Below are 10,523 nucleotides of genomic sequence, written 5' to 3' on the forward strand. Positions count from 1 at the left end.
GTATAAAACAGGTAAAAGTAAATTGATTTTTTACAAAGACTAGGGGACACTCAAGGAAGTTACATGTAGGAAAAAATATTTTTTTCACTCAACAAATAGTTAAGCTCTGGAACTCGTTGGCAGAGGATGTGGCAGCGGTTAGCATATCTGGGTTTAAAAAAGATTTGGACAAGTTCCTGGAGGAAATGTCCATAGTCTGCTATTGCAATGGACATTAGGAAAGCCACTGTTAGTCCTTGGGATCAGTAGTGTGAATGTTGCTACTACTGTATTAGAGATTCTGTCAGGTACTTGTGACCTGAATTGGCCACTATTGGAAATAGGAAACTGGGCTAGGTGGACCATTAGTCTGACCCAATATGAGTATTCTTATGTTCTTATTTTACCTCTAGCTTCTGATTGACTCATTCTGCTGGCCTGAACCAATAGAGGCAGGAGGTAGAGGATTAACAACTGCAGCAAACAGACAGCTTCCTCCAGTAAGTTGCCCTATTTTCACCCTAAACTGAGCACTCATATTCCAGATCATGGTACTGTCTGCTAGCCTGAGATTTGAGAAGGATTAACCTCTACGTGTAGAAGAGTCAACAAAGGCTAAGGGAAAGGGAATAATATCTGCATGATCACAAAAAAGCAACTCATGAGCTCTCCTGACTTAACAGTTTGCTACACTACCAGTAGACCAGCCCTCTTCCCTTTCAAATGGATCTACAACTGACAAAAGCAGGATTTAGCCTTACAGCCTTGTCTGAGCCCTCCTTCAGTCTTTGTTGAAGTCTAATCATTTTATTTTAATCAATAGCCACCAAGCACAGCTCACTTTCAGCAATGTCACCTGGAGGTTTAACACTAAACCACTATAGAGCAGTGGTGTAATCATGGTGGGGGGGGGGCTTGGGCCCCCCAAAATGTATGTACTGTCTGCTGCTTTGGCTGGTGGGGCCCCTAAGCCCCACTAGCAGAATCCCTCTTCCACCCGAGGCCTGACAGCGCCGCTTTTCCTGGGCCACCAGTCCCCCCCTCCATGCTTGTTTTTTTCTTGAAACTGAGCATGCATGGGGGAGGCCCATCCCCCATGCATGCTCAGGGGGCAGGTGAAAACTGTGGGGGTGAGGCTTTTGCACGGCGGCGGCCCATGAAAAGCTCCACCAACCTCTAGGCTTTGGGTGGAGGAGGGCTTCTTCTGGTGACCCCCACTCACTCTCAGTTATGTGGGGTCAGAAGACAAGGGAGGCAAGGCAAAATTTTATGCTCTTCCCCCAAGTTTGGGCTCAGACTCCTCCAAAACCCGAGGTCTGGCTACATATCTTCTATGGGGGTAATCCTATAACTGGGCGCCTCCATTTAGGCCTAAATGCAGCAGGGATATGCAAAACTTATAGAATTCTGTAAGTTACCTGCATTAAGTGGGAGCCCCACCTATGTCCATCCCATGCTCCATCTCTATGTAGGTCCCCTTGGAAAACTCTGTTCTGTAGGTGAACTGGGTGTTTTCAGAATAGTGCTTATCTGCCCTGGTCACATACATGCATTCTAAACATGTACGCACACAGCTGTGTGTAAATGTGAGTTCATAGTTTATTAAGTTGCCCAGTATCTGTGCCTGGTGGTGCTGAATGTTTTCTTTTTCTATTATAAAACAAAAAAAACCTTGCAGAAATGATTTTCCTTTTGCTTTATCGGTATGTAATGCATTCCTAGGTAAGAGAGCAATAGCAAAGAGTTTACCTGTGAAATTCTCGGTCCTAGAAAATAAAAGAAAACTAAAAGCAAAGGACAGAAGAGAAGAACAAATTTACCGGACATTCTCCTCATGGCTCCTGTTCTCAGTGCAGATAAAGGCAGCCTGGACGTTCGGGCTTTCTACAGCATCCTCAAGAGACATCTGTTTAACCTGCTTAAGGGTGTCAAGTTCTCTCCTGAGTTACCCAGAAGATACAAAGCAGCAGGTCAATGTTTTCTGCATTTTCTGTGTCATCTTTCCAAAGCCATAATGAAGTGGTTTACAACTAACAAATGCATGAACAATAATATTAAAATACATAAACTATATACAGAAAGCACTACTCAAAATGATATTAGCTAAAAAAAACAAACAAACATGTATAATAGATTAACAATATCCAGTTAGTACAGAAAATTAGCTACTAACTTGATAAACTCTTCTTTAAAACCACCATGGGGCTGTTTAATTTTTAAAAATTTCACCAGAACAGCCTGATCCTTTCCTGCATCTTAATTTTGAAAAGGGGCCACCCAGAGCACTCTAACTCCTCCATCCCCGCTTAGTAAAATTGCTTCCTAGGACAGCCTGATTCATCTGCACCTGCAGACGGTCTTTTAGACAGAAGGGGGTGAGATTTGATATACTGCTTTTCTGTGGTTACAATCAAAGCAGTTTATATATTATATACAGGTACTTATTTTGTACCTGGGGCAATGGCAGGTTAAGTGTCTTACCCAGTCACAAGGAGCTGCAGTGGGAATTGAACCCAGTTGTTCTGGTTTTTAGGCTAAACCCTTCTGGCATCCTCTTCATTCCTCCCTCCTTCCCAAGGTTTTATTTTGAAATGAGCCCCCCCCCCCCCCCCCCCCCCGCTTTCATCTGCTTTTCCTCCCTCCCAATGCTCCTTCTTTTAAAAATATGGGCCCATTTGTTTACAAGAACAAGAGCAAGGGATAGAGAGTAAATAGAAATATGGAATTCATTCCATTTAAAGGACCATGGGCAAGGAGGAAGGAAGAAGATAGTTGGGGGGGGGGGGGGTGATTTTAAAAAATTACCTGAGAGAGGGCTATTGGCCTGCAAATCTTAGGCCTAACTCTTGCACTGACTAGATTTGGTCACTTAGCTATCTCATGTCACCAATATGAAGTTGAGTGACCTAAAGGTAAAAGTGAAGCCCAGGGCAAGCAGTACCACTATACATACTAGATAGTTGCCTAGGGTGGTAAAATTTGGGGGGAGGAAGGCGTGATGGCACAGCTTGCTGCTTTAGTACAGGCCACTGCTCAAGCACTATTCCATCCTACTCCCTCCAAAAGGAAGTCTGCATTGGAGATGGTGGGACTAGAAGCCACTGAATGTGGCTTGTAATGAAAGGCTCACTGTTGTACTGAATGCCATTACAGCTTCAAGGCAGGAGGAGGTGGGATGGCAGCAGAAAGCCTGGCAGGAGGAAGCAGCTGGACCCAGAGGGGGGATACGGAAGGGGAGATGAGATGCTTGATATCTGGAGAGGGGGTGGCAAAAGCGAGATGCTTGATACCTGTAGAGGGGGAGGGGAAATGAAGATGCTGACACCAGGAGAGGGGGAGAGGTAAGGGAGATGATGAACACCTGGACGAGGGGAGGGGGGTAAATGAGGGAAGAGGAGATGAAAGACTATAAAGGGGATAGTGCCTTGAGCCACCCCTGGGAGGACAGGTTGCATGACTGAAGGTTCACCTAAGCCATTGCTATCCTTGAGCAAGCCCTGCTGCTGTTTGCTATAGTCAATCATAGTACTTTGCTCTTTAAAGATCAGAGATATACCATATTTTTTAATACAGTTAATAGAAAATGCTTATTCTCCCACAAAATATATATGAACAATTTGATGCTTCTTTTAGGACATAAAATACATGTCAGTAAAGACGCAGCAATTTAAAATAGAGAAATGTGCTTTTTCAAAACTTCTAACCTGGATACAAAGGCACTGAGTTTCAGACTCTCAGAGGGACTGGACGGCAAAGGATTCAGCAGATCTCTGATCCGCACTGACCCGGCGATTCCTATCCCAACGACCACAACCCCAAACATTTTGTTATTCTGCAATGAAAATTTCAAAAGTATATTTAGTGAACTGCAAATTGAGACCAGCAGCAATACAATTGACCTATTGCACCTCTATCTGGGATTCCTGGATATGTGCTCCGGTGCCCTCCATTCCTTTACCAATGGAAGTACCTCCCTTTATTCCAGCTGAAAGGGTTTTGTAATTTGGCAAACCAGTGTAATGATGTGTAGAGAATAAAAGTGCCCAGAGGTCTTCAGGAACACTTGAAGGCTGAAGTGGGACGGGGTGATGGGAAGCCAAGGTGTTAATATACCATAGGCCTCACATCACATGGCCCCACAAGAGAATTTATTTTATTTATTTATTGGTGCTTATATTCCATATAATCCGAATGTTAATTATTTGGTTCTATGTGGCTTACAATAATTAAGACTAGAAATGCATACAATATATTTTCACAAGTATGAGGAAAACATAAAAAGTGAGATTTTGAAAAGAGCGAATAAATAAAGATATCATAATATTTGCTGTTTAGGTCATTGTCTAACAATGCGAAAATGTGTTAAAAAGGAATGCCTTGAGAAATATTAGATAGTTGGTAATCCTTTTTAACTCATGGTATTCCACCATTTTGAACCTGTGAGAAATCTCTATTCACTTTGGCTTTATATCTGATGTTTTTATAGCTAGTAGTCCAGGTGTCTTTAAATAAAAAGCAGATTTTTAAAATTGCAAATTATCACTGTCAAATGCTGAGCAAGATGTAAATAAGAACAACAAACATAGGGGCCCTTTTACAAAGTGGCAGTAAGCCCAACGCAGGCTTACTGCTGTCTAAAAAGGAAGTACCACTGGGTTATCGCAACAGCCCGGCGGTAGTTCCCACCTCCAGCGCACCGTCATATCCGGTGCTATAAAAATATTTCTATTTTTGTAGTGCCGGTGTGTACCCGGTGGTAATCGGGCAGTGCTGCGCGTTGCCCGGTTACCGCAGGAGCCCTTACCACCACCTCAATGGGTGGTGGTAAGGGCTTCCCCCCCCCCCCCGAAATGGCCATGTGGCAAGTGCTTCACTTGCCGCACAGCCATTTCCTCAAGAAAAGAAAGACCTACCTTTTACTTGCGGCAGTAAAAGGGGGTCTTGGCGCGTGTCAAAAACATACGCCAACACCAGTGCAGGCTACCTTTTGCTGCAGCTTGGTAAAAGGGGCCCATAGGACCCTGTTTACTAAGCCACGCTGTAGGCGTGCTAATGTTTTTAGCATGCACTAAATATTAGTTCGTACTAACACTAGAGACATCCATAGGAATATATAGGTGTCTCCAGCATTAGCATGTACTAATTTTTAGTGTGCGCTAAAAACACTAGCGGGCCTCAGAGAACAGAGCCCATAGTTTGATATGTTTAAATGCAAATGCCAGAAGCCTAAGAAAGAAGATGGGAGTGTTAGAATATATTGCACTAAATGAAAAATTAGATATAATAGGCATATCTGAGACCTGGTCGAAGGAGGATAACCAGTGGGACTTTGTCATACCAGGGTACAAATTATATCATAGTGATAGGGTGGATCGAATTGGTTGAGGAGTAGCACTGTATGTTAAGGAGGGCCTTAAATCAAATAGGGGTTGAATCATTTAGGGTTTCTGTTATTTATACCTAATCATTAAGGGATTCCCACAAAGCTTTCTGCTGCAGGTTTCCAGGAACCTCTGAAGAGTCATGACTACTTCTCCGATTTCTTAATTTTGTAAGCAAGATTGATAATATCAATTTCTTTCCTAATCACTAACTAGGAAACTATAAATCTGCAAGTTATTCATAAGCAGGGTTTTACATGGAAAATATATGAAGCGCTTGGAATTTCAGTGGTTTTGGCCATGATTTCAGAAAGCTGCTATTTACACATGGAGATCCACACCATGCAGAGATTTCAAAAGGGTGAGGAATGGCTGTGGCTTGGGTAGGACTTTTAAAAAAAATTAGTCTCCCTATTTTCTAACACCTGATACTATCTTACCTATTTATATGTTCCATCTTTGCTTATACCCTAAGCTGTCTATTAAAATATTTTATTGCATATTGTGTTGACATTTGGGCTCATTTTCAAAACAGAAGAACGTCCAAAAAGTGGCATAAATCTGCAATTGGACGTTGTTCTCACAAAAACGTCCAAATTGGTATTTTCAAAATCAATTTTTAGATATATTTCTATGAAGCCTGTCAGAAGTGCATTCAAATCACAAGGGGGCTTGTCAGGGGCGTGTTAAGGGTGGGATTTGGGAGTTCCTAACACTTAGACATTTTTCAGCCATAATGGAACAGAATAAAACCGTCCAAGACTAACACTAAGACATTTTGAGTTAGACCTGTTTTTATAACGAATAAGGCACAAAACAGTGCCCTAAATGACCAGATGACCACTGGAGGGAATCAGGGGTGACTTCTCCTTACTCCCCCAGTGGTCACTAACTCCCTCTCACCCCCCAAAAATGTGATTTAAAACATTATTTGCCAGCAGCTATGCCAACCTCAGATGTTATACTCAGGTCTATTACAACAGCATGCAGGTCCCTGGAATAGTCTAGTGGTGGTGCAGTGCACTGCAGACAGGTGGACCCAGGCTTCTATCTCCCCCTACCTGTTACACTCGTGGAGAAAACTGTGAGCCCTCCAAAACTCACCAGAAACCCACTGTAACCACATACAGGTGCCCCCTTCACCCAAAAGGGCTATGGTAGTGGTATACAGTTGGAGGTAGTGGGTTTTAGGTGGGCTTTGGGGGGGCTCAGCAAACAAGATAAGGGAGCAATGGTGAGATGTGTACTTGGGTGCATTTTATGAAGTCCACTGAAGTGCCCCCTAGGGTGCCCTACTGCTTTCCTGGGATGTCAGAGGGACCAGTCTACTAAAAATGCTGGCTCCTCCTACATTCCAATGGTTTGATTTTGTACGTTTTCCACTTGGACGGGTTTTTTTTTTTAATGGATCAAAAAACAAAACGTGCAAATCACAAAACCTTGTATTTTCAAAAACAAAAGATAGACGTTTTTCTTTTTTGAAAATGACCTTCTTTTCTATTCAGATTTTGGACATTTTTTGCAATATGTCCAAAGTCGGACTTAGACATCATATTGAAAATGCCCCTCATTGTAATGTTTCTAAAGGATCCAATAAATATTTATAAAAAAACGTTTTATGAAAAATAGCTTTTCTCAAACCACAAAGTTAATTAAAGAGCAATTGTCCACTTGCATATTTACCCAATTTTGGTGACCTCAGCGGTGCTCATTGCCAAAGATGTAAATATGGCAATGTACTTAGCACTAGCTTCTTCATCGGCACACCCAATTTTTAAAGTGTTTTCATAAACTTTCTTTTTTAGTTCCAATATTTTTATTGTGTTTTATAAATGATAACAAATGGCTAAAATAAAGCAATTAGCCAGCTTAACAAGTTTAACAGTAACAAGCATCAGCATACATGTTCAAGTTAGGGCAAGTCCGGGATTATTTCGATAACAGATCATAATCACAAATCACAGGAGTAATACATAATTTCAATTCTGACAAAGGTTATTACGTAGTGAGTTTAGTAAAGGAGACCATATTTTGTTGTACTTAACAAGTGAGTTATGTTTTTCAGCCGCAGCATATTCATATTTAGCTAAAATACACACAGAATTCCACCATGATAAATAAGTTACTTTGTCAAGATCTTTCCAACAAAAGAAAAGTGTTCTAAGGGCTTGATGTAACATTAAATCCAGTAATTGTGCTTTCTAAATAACTTTCTAAATAAATTTTTTTTTTCAACTTTTTCAACTTGTCTGTACTTATCTTAAGATGTCAGACCCAGGGGCTCTGTTGCCCGACATGCATGTTTCACTCGAATATGAGCTGTGTCAAGGACCTCCCCTTAAGTCTCCCTTGCGCCAGGGTTTGGTCCCGATAACTAATAGCAGAGCTGGCGCTAAGGGAGACTTAAGGGGAACAGGGTGTAGCTAGGAATTGGGGTAATTGTTGATAAACCTCAGTAGTTCCAGCATCTGAATAGTTAGTTGCGTTGACACTGTCGCTCCTTCCTGCGGTGTGCTCTTGACCAGCCAATCGTCTAGATAGGGAAACACCTACACCCCAGTCTGTGTCGATACGCTGTTACTACCGCCAGACATTTGGTGAAAACTCTGGGAGCTGATGCTAGGCCAAATGGCAGAACGTGATTCTGGTAGTAGTGTTTCCCTACTTGGAATCTGAGATACCTCCTGTGACTGGGAAGTATCGAAATGTGGGTAGAGGCATTCTTTAATTCCAGGGAGCACAGCCAATCATTTTCCTAAATCACGGGAAGAAGGGTGCCCAGGGAAATCATCCTGACCTTTTCTTTGACCAGGAATTTGTTCAGGGTCCTTAGGTCTGTTCCATCCTCGGCCTAGTGGAATGCATACCCCAAAGAGCCCCGAAGTACAGCCCTACTTTCAGACTCTGGGGAAGCTTCCTCCCCTGATGTTGAAAGCAGTACCGTCGAGGTGCAGGTGTCAAGGATCTCTGCACTGACATTGGTGGAACCTCAGTACGTAATTGGGGCTGCTCCACTGGTGGCACAAGTGCCCTCAATGCCTAAGTTGAAGGTCCCAACAGTAACTGTGCCAGCTCCTCCCTGATCATGGTCCAGGAACTGCTTATCAAAGGTGGGCATCAGCAAAGGAAAGAGGCAGCCTGAGAAGGTGTCGATGTTGAACCTGGCCACTCAGTGACTTGCACACAGGCTCCTTTTCTAAGGAGGGGAGTGCTCCTCCCAGTGTCGGTGCTTCTCGGGCATCTGAGGATCCGATGCCCCGGTGCTCCTGGCACCGTGTGTTGAGGAAGACTGGTGCTTATGTTTCTTTGGCTTCCCCTGATGCATAGAGTCTTAGTCCCTCGGTGCTGACTAGGACGATGTCGAACCCACATGTGCCCTCGGTGTCAGGTCCAATGCTGATCGGTCCCGGGGCCTGCTATCAGCGCCCAATGTTCAGAAAGGTGGAGATGACCTCGATGCCAGTGCACTCCCAGTGGATGTAGCAGCCATGGAAGTCAATGCTGCCAGTGCCAAAGTTGGTGTATTGACCTTCGAAGAGCCAGAAAAGCTGATCCTGTTGAACCTTCTCTGTTCACCTGCATTTGCAGAGAGAAAAGCAGAGGGGTCATGGTCAGGTCCAAGGCACCAAATGCACCAAGATTGTGGGTCCATGACAGAAATCATCCGATTGCACTGGGCGCATTTCTTGAAGCCATCGAAAAAAGAATCGCGGCTACAGTAAACTCATTCTTGAATAATGGAAAAAAGGGATGAAAGGAAACATCAAAAAGCTAAAAACACTAAGAAAATAAAAGGGGTTGAGGGAAAAAAGTAATATTTTATAAAAAAGAACAAGACAAAGGCAAAAATTCCACACAGGAAGGCACAGTTAGAAAAAAATCACAGCATGAGGAGAGAACATGAAAGATGCATCCTCTCAGCTCCGCACAAAAATTAAGACTGGGATACCCACATTTATGTGTCAGGCAGGAAGCCACCAGCGCATGCGCGGTGGGACACTGCTAGAAACTTCTACAATACTCACTAGTCAGCATTTGCACCGGGCTCTATCAGATGACATCATCCAGATGTGAGAATATGAAGGCCTGCTTGTCCTTAGAGAAAGTATTTAATACTGCATAAATCTCTGTCCAAACTACTTAATTAAATTTTGACTTGATAGGAATACTTCATGAATGAGTTATTTAAATACAGAATATACTCAGGGAAAAAAAGTCCAATCCCATCCTGGTACTTTCTGACTTTATTATCCTTTCACTGAGACTTGAAAGTATGCCTCCTAAATACATCCTGAAAACCCCCCACACAGTTGAGTTGTCACAAGACAAGGGCAGAGAAGTAGATGGAGAGGGAGAGAAGAGGGGAATAGTGTCAGAAAGTGAGCAGGGGTGAAGTGGGTAAGGGCTTTAGAGATGGAGGGAGGGGATAAGAAGAGGGTAGAGTGTCTGGTAGGAGGTGGAAATATGGTATAAAAGGTTTGGCGGGACCAGGGCTTTTTTTGAGGGGGTACTTGGGGGTACTAAGTACCGGAACCTTTTCCATTGTCTGCTAAAATTGACCCATGGTCCTCAAGTTTTAATGAAAGAGCTCAGGCTCTACACACCAACTCTGTCTTGTCATAAATTCTATGACTAGTTGCAAGGGGCCTGGCTATTATGGGGTGGGTCCTTCAGTGATCACCCCACCCCTAAAGAGTGGCCTAGCATTTGAGTACCGGCACCCTTTTTGCTAGAATAAACACACTGGGCGGGACTAGTAAGGAACTGAGAGAGTGTAAAGGGAGATTACTTGGCTGAATGAAATGGCTTGAACTGAAAAGCAGAACAGCTAGGGTAGGAAACATACTGTACAAACCTAGGCAACCAGCCAAAATGTTTAGGTACCAATGAAAATATATTTTTACTTGTAACTTTTTTTTGCTTTAATGTCTGTATTTTACATTTACTTGTTTTTATTGTTTTATCTGCTTTTGGCTTATTTTGCCTTATTTTTCTTCTTTTTCTCTATTGTCCCCATCCCCTTATAGCCTCTTTTCCTCCTTCCTCCCCAGCCATTTCCCTCTCATTCTCTCCATCCCACCACCATCTCTTCCTCCCTCCTCTTCCTATCCCTTTTACACCCAGTCTGCATCACTATGCCTGCAGTCCAGTCTCAACAGAAGG

The 10,523-nt window shown here is 43.0% G+C and overlaps 1 protein-coding gene across 1 annotated transcript in view; it reads right to left on the reverse strand.

The window, feature by feature from the left end:
* BLVRA (biliverdin reductase A) overlaps window positions 1-3,811 on the reverse strand; it is a 48,623-nt gene extending 44,812 nt beyond the window's left edge. The window contains exons 1-2 of the mRNA XM_030190000.1: window positions 3,684-3,811; window positions 1,800-1,919 (exon numbers count right to left, since the gene is read on the reverse strand). Coding sequence (XP_030045860.1) covers window positions 1,800-1,919; window positions 3,684-3,802 — 239 coding nt within the window. The 5' untranslated portion in view covers window positions 3,803-3,811. The remainder of the gene's footprint in view (window positions 1-1,799; window positions 1,920-3,683) is intronic.
* Window positions 3,812-10,523: the final 6,712 nt, after the last annotated feature.

Source organism: Microcaecilia unicolor, chromosome 1 (assembly GCF_901765095.1).
Source record: "Microcaecilia unicolor chromosome 1, aMicUni1.1, whole genome shotgun sequence".
In the NCBI taxonomy this organism is placed as follows: Eukaryota; Metazoa; Chordata; class Amphibia; order Gymnophiona; family Siphonopidae; genus Microcaecilia; species Microcaecilia unicolor.